Below are 17,489 nucleotides of genomic sequence, written 5' to 3'. Positions count from 1 at the left end.
GTATATGGAAAATGTCACTTACTCAGTGTACATCTGTTCGCGGCATGTAGTGCTGCAGATTTACATGCTATGCATAGCCCTGCCAACATCTAGCGTTGGGCTTGGAGTGTTAAAAGTTGTTTTTCTTCAAAGAAGTCTTTTCAGGGTCACAGGTTCGAGGGACTCCTCTCGGTTACAGTGCGCATGGGCATCGACTCCATTGTTAGATTGTTTTCCCGTAAAGGGTGAAGGAAGGAGTGATAGAGTATAAGAATATAAATAGATGTCCATGTAAATGTATCTACATATGTACAAATGGTAAACTTTCAACGACTGCAGGCTTCCTGGGAGGAGGGAGGGTGCATGTGAATCTGCAGCACTACATGCCACAAACAGATGTACACTGGGTAAGCGACATTTTCCGTACCTATAGACTACAAAGCAGTTAGTCCGCCCAAAAAATAGTGGTGGCTAGCCTGTAGGAGTTGAAGTAGTTTGAAATAGTGTTCTTAAGACAGCTTGGCCAACATTGGCTTGTTGGTTTATGTGAATTTGTTTCTGTTTGGAATCCCATTCCCCTTGAATGGTAAGGTTGTCGAGATGAGCTCCCCAACCTATCATTGATGCGTCTGTTATTGTGGTCTGAGGCACAGGGTCTTGAAATGACCGCCCCTTCATTAAATTGCTAAGATTCCACCATTGAAGGGACTTGTGCGTTTGGCGATCCACCAACACTAGATCTTGCAATTGACCTTGTGCTTGAGACCATTGTTGTGAGAGGCACTGTTGTAGTGTCCTCATGTTGAGTCTTGCATGTGGTACTATTGCTATGCAAGATGCCATCATTCCTAGGATTCTCATGATAAATCTTACAGTGTACTGTTGATTTCGCTGTATTTGTGGCATAAGATTTTGGAAAGCTTGTATCCTTTCTGTATTTGGATATGCTAGGGCTCTTTGCGTATTCAAAATAGTACCTAGGTAAGGTTGTGCCTGTGCTGGCTGAAGATGAGATTTTTGGTATCTGAGACTGAACCCTAGTGTATGTAAGGTCTCTATTAGGTATTGAGTGTGTTGTTGGCATTGTATAAAATTGCTTGATTTTATTAGCAATCGTCTAGATATGGAAAGACATGTATGTGTTGTCTTCTTAGGTAGGCTGCTACTACTGCTAGACATTTTGTGAATACCCTTAGAGCTGCTGTTATGCCGAATGGTAGAACTTTGAACTGATAATGTTTTCCTGCTATGACAAACCTGAGGTATTTTCTGTGAGCTGGATGGATGGGTATATGGAAACACACATCTTTGAGGTCTAATGCAGTCATGTAATCTTGTTTTTGTAGTAGGGGAATGACGTCCTGCAGAGTTACCATGTGAAAGTGTTCTGACAGGATATAGAGATCTGAGGTCTAGGATGGGCCTGAGAGTGCCATCCTTTTTGGGGATAATGCAGTACAGTGAGTATACTCCTGGTCCTTGTTGAGAATGTGGGACCAATTCTATGCTTGTAGCAATTGCACTTCTCATTGTAATAGAAGTTCTAGGAACAGCCTGTGCTAACGTGGAGGAATGTTTGGAGGGGTAAAAATCAATTCTAGGTAATAGTCATTGCGGATAATTGACAATACTCAATGGTCTGGGGTGATGTTTTGCCAATGGGAATGGAACTGCTGCAGTCTTTGCCCCCTTCCTTTTAGGGTCCCTAACTGCCCGCTTACACTGAGTTTTCTTTTTGCCTCCACATTATCCGATTGAGGACAGACCTTGCAAGCTCTCTTTACCTTCCCAGAGCTAAAACTCTTTTCCATCTACTCCCCACCCTTGTTTACCTTTTCTTTTTCATGGGTGGCAGCTTGCACACTCTCCCATATTTCTTCCCTACCCTCTTCCCTTTTCTTGTCAACATTCTGGCTTTTTTCCATCCTATGCCCTTTCTTTCTTCCTTCTGATAGGGACCATAACATCAGTTAAAAAACATGGGTGTAACAACCATACACTGTAAAAGGTACAGAGAGCAGGAATAATTAGCAAACAAACTATTAATGCAAGACGAGAAGATAAACAGGATATAGTGTGAGCAAATATTGCATGAAAACACGGGCTGGCTCAAAGTGAACAAGGGAAGTTGATGCATTTGTTTTTTTAATCTGATTTGTACACCTTGAACAGGTCACCTCTCTCTGGCATCACAGCTCTGAGATAAGTGTAATGCTGCATGTACTCTAAACACTGCGGTGAAGTTCAGAAATTAGACATAGTGGTTGCAGGCTAAAAAGTAGTTGAGTTTGGAGCACTAAACAGAGCCATCACTCTGTACTATGTTGCCTTTTGCCAGAAATGAGTCCAGCAGTGGCACATAGAGGGGAAAAAAAAACAACCACCTGCTGATGTGTCTTCTATTTCCCCAATTGCCGAAACACTATGCTCTTACTTGTATCTGGACAATCAGGTGGATCACAGTTAATCTAAATGCAGCTTTAAAAGCAGATACCATACAATAAGTTTTAATAAATATGGTTTAAAATTGTACAGTGTATCCCTTTGCCAGCCAGTGTGTAATATTCCTCATGCATTAAACTTACGGTGTGGATATTTCCCTTATTACATCATAAGAAAGCAGGCTTTAGGTAGATTTCAACCAGGAAGAAACATCTAGCCAAGTACCTTGTCAAACTTGGTGTGTAAGCATTATTTTTTAACGCAAAGCTGGATAGATCAAGGAGGAACTGCTGTTGCTTGAATATCGGGATGGAGCCCCCTCCCATTTTAAGCCTACAAAGCATTGCCTCATTCTGATGATGAATTTCACGAACAAAAAAGAAATAAAAGCATGGTTGGCTGGGCTTTTGACCAGCTAGAATCCTCAGAGTACAGAAAATTCTGTAAGCTCCCAACCAGAAAGAAAAGCGAATACTGCTAAATTTGCCACTTTGTTTTTTTCCTGAGAAAAATACTAATATACAGACTGTTAATAATCAACATGTTTTAAATGTAATATCTGAAAACGTGGATTAGCTGCTGTTGCACAATAAATAACAGATATGATGTAGTCAAACCTTCTTTGTAGTATCTCTCTGGAGCTCTGAAATGTACTTATTCTGTGTTATCAGTAAACACGAATTATGTATTTTCTTTTGTTCACATTTCAGGCTCTTAGTGCTGAAGTTTCTATTTTATTTTCTTGTACAGCGCATAGAAAGCATTACCTGTCTCAGCACAGTAAACAAATACAATAAATAAGTAATGAGGAATAATAATGCATGAAAAATGCATCTACATAACCAAGACACAACAGATGAAGCACATGAGGTCTCAGCTTTGCTTTTTTGTAACTGTACATAATCAGGAAGCAGTGGGATTTGGGTAACAAATGTCACAGCTCCTGCAAAAGACTCAAACAAGTTTTACATTTACAAAAATTGTTTGTTGTGTAGGCCATCTTTAATGACGGCCTGGCTACAAAGAGCAAGCAAATGTAGAGAGCACAGAAAAGTATTGACGTACTCGTTTTTGCAAGTGCCTATCATAAGTAAGGTAGGGTAATGCTTTACAATGCTTAAGCGAGCCAGAAAGGGTTGGTACACTAAAATGAAGAGTTTCTAGTGGTACTGCTTGATAAAACCCATGGCTCGCTAACTATCTGTAGTGTATTCTGCTAATAGATTAATGTGATTGTGGATTGCCCATTTCCATATTGTCTGGGCTAAAAGGGACAGTTGAGACAAATGTGTCCCGCCTTGTTTTTTGAGGTAATATATGTTTGTCATATTGTCTGTTTTTATCAGAACAATCTTGTGTTTGAGAGAAGGGGTTGAAATGCTTTTAGGGCAAGGAACACAGCTAATAATTCTAAATGGTTTATGTGAAAATGTCTGTTTCGAATCCCATTCCCCTTGAATGGTAAGGCTGTTGAGATGAGCTCCCCAACCCTTCATTAATGCATCTGTTATTGTGGTCTGAGGTACAGGGTCTTGAAATGACCGCCCCTTCATTAAATGTGTTGCCTTCTTAAGTAGGCTGCTACTACTGCTTGACATTTTGTGAACACTCTTGGAGCTGTTATGCCTGACGGCAGAACTTTGAACTGAAAATGTTTTCCTGCTTTGACGAACCTGAGGTATTTTCTGTGAGCTGGATGGATGGGTATATAGAAATATGCATCTTTGAGGTCTAAAGCAGTCAGGTAATCTTGTTTCTGTAGTAGTGGAATGACGTCCTGCAGAGTTACCATGTGAAAGTGTTCTGACAGAATGTATATATTGGGAGGCCTGAAATCTAGGATAGAACTTAAGAGTGCCATCTTTTTGGGAAGGAGGAAATCTAGTGAGTATACCCCTATTCCTTGTTGAGAATTTGGGACCAATTCTATTGCTTGTTTTAATAGTAGCGATTGAACCTCCCGTTGAAACAGAACGTTGTGTTCTGGGGACAATTTGTGGTAACACGTTGGGATGTTTGGTGGGGTGGAGATCAATTCTAGGCAATAGCCACTGCAGAAAATTAACACCCACTGGTCTGTGGTGATATTTTGTCAATGAGAGTGGAATTGTTGTAGTCTTCCTCCCACAGGAGATGTGTGGGGTTGAGAAAAAAGTCACTGTTTGGGTGTTGGCTTGTTTTGGGGTTTGGAATTTAACTAGGTTTCTGAAATATTGGTCTCTATAAAGCCATCTAAAACCCCCTCTCTGATATTGTTGCTGCTGTTGTCCCTACTTTGCCTGGGAGGTAGAGGCTTCAGGGGATTGGGGTTCGAATCCTCCCCTAAATTCCTGCCTGCAAAAGGAGCCTCTATACGGTGTTGTGTACAATGCTCCCATTGCTTTGGCAATGTCTGAGTCTTTTCTCAGCTTTTCTATGGTCGTATCGAGCTCGGGATCAAATAATTGTTTCTTGTCAGAAGGCATTTTGAGTACTGCCTGTTGGATTTCTGGCTTAAAGCCAAAAGAGTGTAGCCATGCATGTCTCCTTATAGCAATGGCAGTATTGACACTTCTTGCGGCTGAATCGAGGGCAGACCTTATCTGGTTGTTGCTTATGGCCTCTCCCTCTTCTACGATCTGTTGTGCTCTCTTTTGATGCTCTTTTGGGAGGTGGTGTAGGAGTTCCTGCATCTCATCCCAGTAGTCTATCATATCTGGCAAGAAGTGCTTGGGAATTTGTAATTCGCCATTGGTTGGCCGCTTGCGTGGTCACTCTCTTGCCAGCAGCATCAAACTTCCTACTCTCAGATGGCGGAGCATCCCCCGAGGACTGGCTTTTAGCCCTTTTTCTAGCTGCACTCACCACCACCAAATCTGGAGGAACTTGGTGTGTGATGTAGTCTGAGTCTGTAGGAGCAGGTTTGTACTTTGTCAATACGTGGAGTAAGTACTCTAGCTTTGACCGGCTCACTAAAAATTTGGTCTGCATGTTTGACCTTCACAGGCAACATGGGAAGGCACTGATATCTAGTGAGTAGAAGACTGTGTTGAACAAGAAATCCTCCTCTAGGGGCTCAGTATGCATAAGCACCCCATGATAAACAGCTGCCCTGGAAACAACCTGTGTGTATGCAGTAGTGTCCTCTGGTGGAGAAGGCTCGGAGGGGTACAGGTCAGGTTCATTATCTGGAATAGGATCCGGGTTGGGGAAGGCAACTGTGGTGGACTAGTGTGTGGAGGTGAAAAAGAAAGCTGTGGTGAATGAGGAGGATAAGTAGGAACAGATACTGGTTTCTCCTTTTGCTTGTAAATCTTTGCTGATGCTTGAACAGAGTCTAATTCCTCTTGAAAAGCCAGCTTTCTTTTAGTTTTCAAAGGAGGTGCAGTAACAATTCTGCCAGTCTCAGTATGTGGATTCTGGATTGTCGCTCATCCATAACCTCCAGTATAGGCTGAATCTCAGTGTCCTCATCAGAATGTCTGTAAGATTCCTGCATTGGCTTTGAACTTTGTTTGAAGCGGCTCAAAAGTCCTTGTTCCTCTGTATAAGAAGATTTCTTGGGTTCCGAAGTTTGGATCTTTTTCGGTCCCAAAAATGGTGTTGGCTGTTTCGGCTCCAAAGCAGGGCGTTGAAGCTTCGACTCCGAGGAGTGAGGATGCTTACTGGAGTCCGTGGCAGAACCCTTTACCGATTTACTCGACTCCAAAGTAGACTGGAGGAGTGGCCTTTTTCGGCACCGAACCCGATCGTCGGTCGACGACAGTCTTTTTTTGGGTCAAACCAAGGCCTTCTGTGGTTTTTTATATGTGGGCATAGGGGCAGACGTACTCACGTGCTGGCCAGCACTGATAGGCCTATCTTCTTCCGAATCTTGCTTGGAGTCAGTGTCTCGGATGGAGACTGCTGTCTGCACCTGTTGTTCTTCCATGACGTCAAGATGCTCTCTACTTTTCAACGCCATCTCTAACCTTCTGGCTCTTCGACTCCGCAAGGTCTTCTTGGATCAAAACAATCGACAGGCCTCACAATCCTCTTCTCACTGGTCTGGAGAAAGACACAGATTACAAACCAGTTGTTGGTCTGTATAGGGCAACTTCGTGTGGCACCGGCGACAGATTCGAAATGGTGTCCGATCCATCAGGCTTCCACGCGGTAGGTCAGAGAGTCGGGCGCGCGTGCCCAGAAGGGCAAAGTCTATATTCCGATGGTACTATCGGTTCGAGGCTAGATGGAACGCGATCAAAACAATACTGACAATTAAATGAGTTTTCTAAGGTTTCCAATTCGAAATCTCGGAGCGAGAGGAAGCACGTCTGAACCCGACCGCAGAAAGAAAGCAATCTAACAATGACACTACTCTGGATCCAAACTCTAGATGTCAGGCCAATGCAAAGCCTGTGATCTGTACCAGCCCCATGCTGTAAAAGTTTAGAAAGTAAAGTTACTTCCAATCCACACCTAGAGAATCCACAAACCAATTCCACTGCTTAGGTACTAACGATGCAAATTGAAATATTTTGGTGCGCCTGAAAGGACTCAAATACTTAATCAATGGACGTAAATGAGATAAGCAACAACTATGTATCAGAGAGGATGCAATTCTCGCTTAACAAGACTATTACTAAAACTAAGGGAATGACTGCCAACTGCACCATTCTCACCTGGGTTTTCAGTTTTTGCCTCCAACACTGTACTACACACCTCGTGGCCAGTTAATGCGGTAGTCACCAGCTCCTCCTCACCTGTAAAACAGTAAGTAACACATATATTACACAAATTACCACCAAAGTAAGTGTCAGGACAACACTGCATCAACATTAACAGTTTTATTGCAGACTCATCCTCACCTTTCTGATTTGGTGTAGTCTCTAGTCCATCTCCTGCCCCTTTAAGAGCCATACTAGAAATGCTATCACTCTTGGTTTTCTGAGTGCTCTGCCGCATTGTTGCATCACCGGAAGACAGTAGTGCCTTTCGAGTCAGATCAATGAGATCTTTCCCAAAGAATGCCTCCTAAAAGCCAAACATAAAAGAAGTTGAGGAGAAAGATGAGTCAATAGAAAGTCAACTAATTTCTTCGTTCACCTTATCTATGCTAGGTAGCAGCATCTCGTGCCACAAAGGAAATAAAGAACTGGGGAGAGCAGTTCTGACTAACAATGCCAATATTAGATTAAGAAGCTCCTGTTTTCATAGTTGGGAATAATGCCTTTTAAATAGACATTCCCTACCTGAAGATAGGCTGGGAACATGTCCTCCAACTTGCTCTTCTTCCTTCCGCGACGTTTCTTTTTCTCATCTCCCTCTGAAGTACCAGTCTCCACTGCACCATCCTTTGGGCCGTCCCCGTGGTTAGCTGCGAGAGAAGTTACTGATCACACAACTCACTTATTACACAGGTCAAGAGAAAACAGGACAACTAACACCTACGATAAAACCCTTCTCATGATTTTATCCTCAATCAGAACTTTCAGCAAAATAACGGTTTTTAATTTATTATCTCTATAACCTAGGCATAGACTTGCCTGGAGGGAAATACTGCTCTCAGCAAAGGACCTGGAACTTAAAGATGGAACAAATTACTTGCCTTTATTAATGAATTATCAAGTGAGTATCCTAACAGCAGATTATTCAACTTTAAAATTTTTGTGGGTGCCAGACTTGATGCAGAATTTATAACAATTGCTCAGATGTGTTGACAGGTATAGCCATTGGACTTAACAGCAGCTATGCAGCACCTCCAGAAGTGATAGCACAGAGTAGTATATAGGCTCCACCCCTGCCCGGTAACAGTTTTCGTCTGAAATATTTCCACAACCCATGATGAGGATCAAATGAGACAGACTAACCAAGACTGTGAAAAACCTAATCTGGAATTTGCTTGCAACCCATACAATATCCACTCCACAACCCAAGATTGATGGACTGCAATGAGTTATCTGGGCATAGCTAGAGTATCGGCCAAAAAGAACATTACCACAGAATGTAACCTGTTCTTCAGATGAATACTTATCTAAGATTGCTAATTTTCTGAATGGATTCCATGGGCCGCGTGACAGATGTACAGCACCGGAACAGACTTTGGAAACATTATAGTGGATAGTGGTATTACGCTGAAGCCTTCAAGAGTCTCCTTTCCCACCTTACAGAACATTTTTATGTCCAAGATGATCAATCTGAACAATGACTCTTTCTGAGCTGCCCTTCTTTTCTAAGCACCAGCAAATCAAACAAACCATCCAGTACTCATAAATTCAATCTAAGCACTAACAGACCTCTCTGGATCAAACCAATGGAGTCTCACCTCCTCAGTGGGATGAGGTGGAAAGAGAAAAAGTAGGATGTGTGACAGCAATATCACTTACAATAGAAAACATTCCAGAAAGTGAAGCACCAATTTGTCAGAAAAACGTGGTGGTACATGGCAGCTATACTGGCTGCACCTGCAGCTCAAAGACACATTGTGCATAAGTAATCGCAATAAGCAAACCAGTATCAATGGTCTGCAACTTCAGGAACAGCTTTTGGTGGAATTAAAAGGTGAATCCATTGATAAAGCAAGGAACAAGTTTAGGTCCCATCGTGCCATGATAAGGTGAGCAGAAGAAAACATGTGAGCACCACAATCACAACTGGTGGCTTAAATGAAGGTTGGTCAAGCAAATGTATGAAGGTTGAAGAGGCTAGAAAATAACCATAAAACATCCATAGCAAAACCTTGCAGGGCCAGCAGTAAAACATATCAAATAGCTTGATCTGAAAAGTATTCACCTCGCGGTCCTCACACCAGACCACTAAGGTCACTGACTGACCACAATAAATCAACTTGGCGGACTTGCACCAATACACTACTTCTACAAGCAAGTCAAACCTTTTCAGCGGGTTCTGCTAAATCTCTATGCACAGAGGTGTAGACTGAGTTTTAGGTACAGAACTATGCACTGTCGCTGACACAGGAGGTCCTTTTCCTTAGGAGGTATACGTAAGGAAATGCCTCCTTGGCATGGATACCCCCTGACTTTTTGCCTTTGCTGATGCCAAGTTATGATTTGAAAGTGTGCTGGGACCTGCTAACCAGGCCCCAGGACCAGTGTTCTTTCCCTAAACTGTACCTTTGTCTCCACAATTGGCACAACCCTGGCACCCAGGTAAGTCCCTTGTAACTGGTACCCCTGGTACCAAGGGCCCTGATGCCAGGGAAGGTCTCTAAGTGCTGCAGCATGTCGTATGCCACCCTGGGGACCCTCACTCAGCACATGCACACTGCTTGCCAGCTTGTGTGTGCTGGTGGGGAGAAAATGACAAGTCAACATGGCACTCCCCTCAGAGTGCCATGCCAACCTCACACTGCCTATGGCATAGATAAGTCACCACTCTAGCGACCTTACAGTCCTAAGGCAGGGTGCACTATACCACAGGTGAGGGCATAGGTGCATGAGCACTATGTCCCTACAGTGTCTAAGCAAAACCTTAGACATTGTAAGTGCAGGGTAGCTGTAGGACGTTGGCTCTGTATGTGCTATTTCAAAGTAAGGAATAGCATGCACAGAGTCCAAGGGTTCCCCTTAGAGGTAAAATAGTGGTAAAAATAGATAATACTAATGCTCTGTTTTGTGGTAGTGTGGTCGAGCAGTAGGCTTATCCAAGGAGTAGTGTTAAGCATTTGTTGTACATACACAAGACAATAAATGAGGTACACACACTCAGAGACAAATCCAGCCAATAGGTTTTTATATAGAAAAATATCTTTTCTTAGTTTATTTTAAGAACCACAGGTTCAAATTCTACATGTAATATCTCATTCGAAAGGTATTGCAGGTAAGTACTTTAGGAACTTCAAATCATCAAAATTGCATGTATACTTTTCAAGTTATTGACAAATAGCTGTTTTAAAAGTGGACACTTAGTGCAATTTTCACAGTTCCTAGGGGAGGTAAGTATTTGTTAGATTAACCAGGTAAGTAAGACACTTACAGGGCTCAGTTCTTGGTCCAAGGTAGCCCACCGTTGGGGGTTCAGAGCAACCCCAAAGTCACCACACCAGCAGCTCAGGGCCGGTCAGGTGCAGAGTCCAAAGTGGTGCTCAAAACACATAGGCTAGAATGGAGAGGAGGGGGTGCCCCGGTTCCGGTCTGCTTGCAGGTAAGTACCCGCGTCTTCGGAGGGCAGACCAGGGGGGTTTTGTAGGGCACCGGGGGGGACACAAGTCCACACAGAAATTTCACCCTCAGCGGCGCGGGGGCGGCCGGGTGCAGTGTAGAAACAAGCGTCGGGTTTGCAATGTTAGTCTATGAGAGATCTCGGGATCTCTTCAGCGCTGCAGGCAGGCAAGGGGGGGGTTCCTCGGGGAAACCTCCACTTGGGCAAGGGAGAGGGACTCCTGGGGGTCACTTCTCCAGTGAAAGTCCGGTCCTTCAGGTCCTGGGGGCTGCGGGTGCAGGGTCTCTCCCAGGTGTCGGGACTTTAGGTTCGAAAGAGTCGCGGTCAGGGGAAGCCTCGGGATTCCCTCTGCAGGCGGCGCTGTGGGGGCTCAGGGGGGACAGGTTTTGGTACTCACAGTATCAGAGTAGTCCTGGGGTCCCTCCTGAGGTGTTGGATCGCCACCAGTCGAGTCGGGGTCGCCGGGTGCAGTGTTGCAAGTCTCACGCTTCTTGCGGGGAGCTTGCAGGGATCTTTAAAGTTGCTGGAAACAAAGTTGCAGCTTTTCTTGGAGCAGGTCCGCTGTCCTCGGGAGTTTCTTGTCTTTTCGAAGCAGGGGCAGTCCTCAGAGGATGTCGAGGTCGCTGGTCCCTTCGGAAGGCGTCGCTGGAGCAGGATCTTTGGAAGGCAGGAGACAGGCCGGTGAGTTTCTGGAGCCAAGGCAGTTGTCGTCTTCTGGTCTTCCGCTGCAGGGGTTTTCAGCTGGGCAGTCCTTCTTCTTGTTGCAGGAATCTAATTTTCTAGGGTTCAGGGTAGCCCTTAAATACTAAATTTAAGGGCGTGTTTAGGTCTGGGGGGTTAGTAGCCAATGGCTACTAGCCCTGAGGGTGGGTACACCCTCTTTGTGCCTCCTCCCAAGGGGAGGGGGTCACAATCCTAACCCTATTGGGGGAATCCTCCATCTGCAAGATGGAGGATTTCTAAAAGTTAGAGTCACCTCAGCTCAGGACACCTTAGGGGCTGTCCTGACTGGCCAGTGACTCCTCCTTGTTATTCTCATTATTTTCTCCGGCCTTGCCGCCAAAAGTGGGGCCTGGCCGGAGGGGGCGGGCAACTCCACTAGCTGGAGTGTCCTGCTGGGTTGGCACAAAGGAGGTGAGCCTTTGAGGCTCACCGCCAGGTGTGACAATTCCTGCCTGGGAGAGGTGTTAGCATCTCCACCCAGTGCAGGCTTTGTTACTGGCCTCAGAGTGACAAAGGCACTCTCCCCATGGGGCCAGCAACATGTCTCGGTTTGTGGCAGGCTGCTAAAACTAGTCAGCCTACACAGATAGTCGATTAAGTTTCAGGGGGCACCTCTAAGGTGCCCTCTGTGGTGTATTTTACAATAAAATGTACACTGGCATCAGTGTGCATTTATTGTGCTGAGAAGTTTGATACCAAACTTCCCAGTTTTCAGTGTAGCCATTATGGTGCTGTGGAGTTCGTGTTTGACAGACTCCCAGACCATATACTCTTATGGCTACCCTGCACTTACAATGTCTAAGGTTTTGTTTAGACACTGTAGGGGTACCATGCTCATGCACTGGTACCCTCACCTATGGTATAGTGCACCCTGCCTTAGGGCTGTAAGGCCTGCTAGAGGGGTGTCTTACCTATACTGCATAGGCAGTGAGAGGCTGGCATGGCACCCTGAGGGGAGTGCCATGTCGACTTACTCGTTTTGTCCTCACTAGCACACACAAGCTGGTAAGCAGTGTGTCTGTGCTGAGTGAGAGGTCTCCAGGGTGGCATAAGACATGCTGCAGCCCTTAGAGACCTTCCTTGGCATCAGGGCCCTTGGTACTAGAAGTACCAGTTACAAGGGACTTATCTGAATGCCAGGGTGTGCCAATTGTGGATACAATGGTACATTTTAGGTGAAGGAACACTGGTGCTGGGGCCTGGTTAGCAGGGTCCCAGCACACTTCTCAGTCAAGTCAGCATCAGTATCAGGCAAAAAGTGGGGGGTAACTGCAACAGGGAGCCATTTCTTTACAGTAGCCATAAGAGTATATGGTCTGGGAGTCTGTGATACAAGACCTCCACAGCACCATAATGGCTACACTGAAAACTGGGAAGTTTGGTATCAAACTTCTCAGCACAATAAATGCACACTGATGCCAGTGTACATTTTATTGTGAAATACACCCAGAGGGCATCTTAGAGATGCCCCCTGAAAACATACCTGACTTCCAGTGTGGGCTGACTAGTTTTTGCCAGCCTGCCACACACCAGACATGTTGCTGGCCGCATGGAGAGAGGGCCTTTGTCACTGTGGCCAGGAACAAAGCCTGTACTGGGTGGAGGTGCCTCTCACCTCCCCGTGCAAGAACTGTAACACCTGGCGGTGAGCCTCAAAGGCTCACCCCCTTTGTTACAGCGCCACAGGGCATCCCAGCTAGTGGAGATGCCCGCCCCTCCGGCCACTGCCCCCACTTTTGGCGGCAAGGCGGGAGGAGATAATGAGGAAAACAAGGAGGAGTCACTCCCCAGTCAGGACAGCCCCTAAGGTGTCCTGAGCTGAGGTGACTCTTACTTTTAGAAATCCTATCTTGCAGATGGAGGATTCCCCCAATAGGATTAGGGATGTGCCCCCCTCCCCACAGGGAGGAGGCACAAAGAGGGTGACGCCACCCTTAGGGCCAGTAGCCATTGGCTACTGCCCTCCCAGACCTAAACTCACCCCTAAATTGAGTATTTAGGGCCCCCCAAGAACCGAGGGAGATAGATTCCTGCAACCTAAAGAAGAAGGACTGCTGACCTGAAGCCCTGCAGTGAAGACGGAGACGACAACTGATTTGGCCCCAGCCCCACCGGCCTGTCTCCCTATTTCGAAGAAAACTGCAACAGCGACGCATCCAACAGGGTCCAATGACCTCTGAAGCCTCAGAGGGCTACCCTGCTTCTGAAGGACCAAGAAGCTCCCGAGAACAGCGGCCCTGTTCAAGGAACTGCAACTTTTGGAAACAAAGAAGCAACTTTTAAAGACCACACGTTTCACGCCGGAAGCGTGAGACTTTCCACTCTGCACCCGACGCCCCCGGCTCGACCTGCGGAGAAACAACACTACAGGGAGGACTCCCCGGCGACTGCGAGCCCGTGAGTAGCCAAAGTTGACCCCCCTGAGCCTCCACAGCGACGCATGCAGAGGAAATCCAGAGGCTCCCCCTGACCGCGACTGCCTGCTTCAAGGAACCAGACGCCTGGAAACCACACTGTACTCTCAGCCCCCAGGACCTGAAGGAACCGAACTCCAGTGCAGAGCAACCCCCAGGCGACCCTCTGCCTAGCCCAGGTGGTGGCTACCCCAAGGAGCCCCCCTGTGCCTGCCTGCATCGTTGAAGAGACCCCAGAGTCTCCCCATTGATTCCTATTGAAAACCAGACGCCTGTTTTCACTCTGCACTCGGCCGCCCCTGTGCCGCTGAGGGTGTACTTTCTGTGCCCGCAAAATAGAGCATTAGAATTATCTCTTTTTGCCACTATCTTACCTCTAAGGGGAACCCTTGGACTCTGTGCACACCATTTCTCACTTTGAAATAGTATATACAGAGCAAACTTCCTACAGCATACATAAAAGTGTGTGGGGGGGGGGGGGAGGGGGTGTTATGGAAAAGTGCTTGCGGATACTTACATGCCAGCAGATCTGTTTCCAAGTGTCCCCAGTCTCCACAGTATCTCACTCCAAGTCAAACTTCAACTTTGACCTCTGCAACCGGTCAGCCCTGTGTTGCTTTAAGCTTGGGGTCATCCTGAATCCCAACCAATGGACATCCTAACCCCCGGAGACAGAGTACGCACCTTAAAACTGCACTAACTTTTCCACCCCTAGGACTGTTCTGAAAATTGCACAGAGGCAACTTTTAAAAGTGAAAAGTGTTACTTACCTGTAAACCGTTTTATTTGCAAAATCTAAACAAAGTGTCTTTGATATATATGCTGATACTTGCAAATGTACTTACCTGCAACAAGATCCTTTTGGTTCTAGAAATAAAGTAGCAAAGTATATTTGTCCAATACAAATACATTGGCCTGAAGACAGTCATTGAGTGTGTGCCTTATTTTTTGACTGTGTAGAACAAAGCCTTGCACTACCCTCTGATAAGCCTAGCGGCTCGCTCACACTACCACAAAATAGAGCATTATTGTCATCTACTTTAGCCTATGTTAAGCCGCTGGGGAGCACCTGGACTCTGTGCACACTATATCTCATTTTGATATAGTATATACAGAGCCAGCTTCCTACTGCGGGTAAATGCTCAGACGGTCAGAGTAACAGACTCTTCTGGGCCAAGCCAGGGCTAGAAGGATGAGTTTAGCTTTGCCCCTCACACCTCCGAAAAGAACTCAAGGCAGTAGTGGCAGTGGTAGAAAGACAAAGAAGATCTTTTGAAGCCACACTAGGTAGAATGTATCTTCCCAGGAAGTCTTGAGGCAGAAATTCCAGGGTGTACTAGTCGCAATACTCCATGCTCTCAGCAGTGGCTTAAAGATGTAACTAAGAAACACCACACTAGGAGAAGAAGCCTTGAACCACCTGTAAGTGCTGATTCCATTGGTGGTTGGCAAGATGCATCTGCTGTACTAGTCCGCTCTTGCTTTCAGAGGGATCCCCAAATGACTAGCAGATCCCAAGTATCTGCCAGAGTCTCAGGGCTTCCTAGCACACAGGCCAAGGCCTCACATGGTTTTGCTTGCTGCAGATATCAGATGCAGTTATGTTGTCTATAAGGGCCTGGAAAGGCCTTGCCCTTAAGACTGGAAGAATTGCCTTTGGGGCCAACCAAATAGCATGCAGCTCCAGAAGATAGCTATTGTGTCTCTGCTCCACCAGAGTGTAAAAGCATGAGATTTCTACAGTGTATGGTGACCATCATAGCTCAACACCACCAGAGAGATGATGCATGCGTCCCTCCCGTGAGCTTTGGGGTATGGAGAAAGGCTCGTCACAAATCAGCTTTAACTCTGTCAGCTACCACTGAAGGTGCAACAGGGTCTTGCCCACGATACAGATGTTACCCAAAAGGCAACCTCAATGCTGAGTTACTGGAAGGGGAGTTACCACTGCAGGGTCCGCATGTTCCAGTGAGCACACAAAACCAATAATATGCACAAGGACGGGAGAATAAGAAGCCTCAGAACAGTCCATGCCAGACCACAGGAGTAAGCTGAAACTTGGGGGATCATAACCTGAATGCCCTGGACTCTCAAGCCACCTTGTAAATGCGTCCTATGAAGAGAAGCCTTTGTTTTAGATGCAATTCTACTTGATGGAGAACACCATGAAGGCAAACAAGGAGAGTGTTGTCTGTCGCTGGTCTGCAAATAACAAACTTGCTTTCAACTGTCAGTCCTCGAAATATGGGAATGCACATACCCCAAACCTGCAGAAACGGGTCTAAGCCAGCACCTTTGTAAAAACCTAGGAGCCAAGTTGAGGACAAAGAACAGGACAGTAAACGGGAAATGTCACAGCCCCATCAAGAACTGAATGAATAAGACACATTAAAGTAGATATCCTGCAAGAACAATGGGAATCTTTCAATTCCCCAGTTCCAGCGAAGAAAAGACCTGGCCCAGAATGAATAATTATAACTTCTACTAAGATGTAGGGTGTTCTAGAACCTAAAGTCAAATATTCGGTCTCTCTCAAACTCTCTTGAAGGCCACATGATCAACAGGGAGGATATAAGAGGGAGGGAACACCCGTGCTGAAAAATCTGCAGGACTCACTGGTAGAATGCATCTGCTTGCCAGGTGGGAGGACAAAACCATATCCCGCATCCTACCAGCTGCTGCACATGACCATCGGAGGCAAAACAACTGCGCAACATTGCTGGATAGGCAGCAGGCAACAAAGAGGAGGTGCATTTCTGTCCTTGCTGGTGGCCATGGCCTCTGCTGACAACATGTCCTCAGGCAACAAAAGGCTGCACACGTTGTTGGAAAGGCTGGGATGGCTGCCTTTGGCAAGACCCGAAGAGTATCCTTGAAACTTTTGGCACAGTTGGTAAGATTGGTGTCTAGAGACAACTAACTCTGCGAGATGGCCACATCATGGCTGCCTTTGAAGTACTCAAAATATGGAATCTGATTTTCTTCCAAAAAGAGTTAAGTTGTCAAATCTATCATGTGCATCCATGCAGGACGTTGGATCATCACTTCAGTGACCCAAACAGTGAGTACTGTCCAGACAAGCTCTCAATATATATTTAGTCAAAATCCTGACCACTATGGATTGTTTGTGTGAACAGATTCTTAATATCTCCAGGTAGGCTGGCCACATATGCATATGTCAGATGGTATCTGTAAAGCAACTTAGCAAACAGACTTTGTTCAGGGCTCTCAATGCCAAACTGGCAGACGAGAAAAACATTAAAAATAAGTCAATGCAATTTGAGTATCTTTCAAGGTGCAGTGGGAAATCCACTAGGGGAGCCCTGTCTGTTGAAAGGCTGAATCATCAAACTCTTAGGAGTCACAAGCTGAATCAACTTATCAGTGGAGCAGAGCACAGCTTAGACAGTGAATGCCTCTGTCACAGCCTCATTTAAGGGCAGCAAGGCATTTTAAGACAAAGGCCCAGGCTGCAAGATCTGTTAGATCTGCTAGATCTGCCTTAGTTTCTACTATGGTCCACTAATGGTCCAAGACTATTGTGGAATATCATATCAGAAGAGAAACTCCTCAGAAAGGTCCATAATGGGGACTTAGTATGTATCAAACTACCAGGGCACTACTATTTTGCATACATTTGTCCCATATTTGTCATTGTCGTAATGAAGAATGTTTTGAATGCCCTGAACGGCATCTGAATCCAAACCAAAGAAAGTCTATACCCTACAGTAATAATTGTGTTGGGGCATTGGCACTGCCTGTGAGCTCTCAGACAATTACCTAGACTAA

At 45.7% G+C, this 17,489-nt stretch overlaps 1 protein-coding gene across 4 annotated transcripts in view; it reads right to left on the bottom strand.

The window, feature by feature from the left end:
• Nucleotides 1-17,489, bottom strand: part of KMT2D (lysine methyltransferase 2D) — a 1,162,185-nt gene that overhangs the window by 637,222 nt on the left and 507,474 nt on the right. For all 4 annotated transcript variants that reach the window (XM_069230486.1, XM_069230488.1, XM_069230487.1 and 1 more), the window contains 3 exons: nucleotides 7,635-7,759; nucleotides 7,251-7,416; nucleotides 7,065-7,145 (listed from right to left, as the gene is read on the bottom strand). In XM_069230486.1, the coding sequence (XP_069086587.1) occupies nucleotides 7,065-7,145; nucleotides 7,251-7,416; nucleotides 7,635-7,759 (372 nt within the window). The remainder of the gene's footprint in view (nucleotides 1-7,064; nucleotides 7,146-7,250; nucleotides 7,417-7,634; nucleotides 7,760-17,489) is intronic.

This window comes from Pleurodeles waltl, chromosome 4_2 (assembly GCF_031143425.1).
Source record: "Pleurodeles waltl isolate 20211129_DDA chromosome 4_2, aPleWal1.hap1.20221129, whole genome shotgun sequence".
In the NCBI taxonomy this organism is placed as follows: domain Eukaryota; kingdom Metazoa; phylum Chordata; class Amphibia; order Caudata; family Salamandridae; genus Pleurodeles; species Pleurodeles waltl.
Note: the sequence above shows the minus strand (reverse complement) of the source record. Positions and strands in the feature narration are given on the sequence as shown.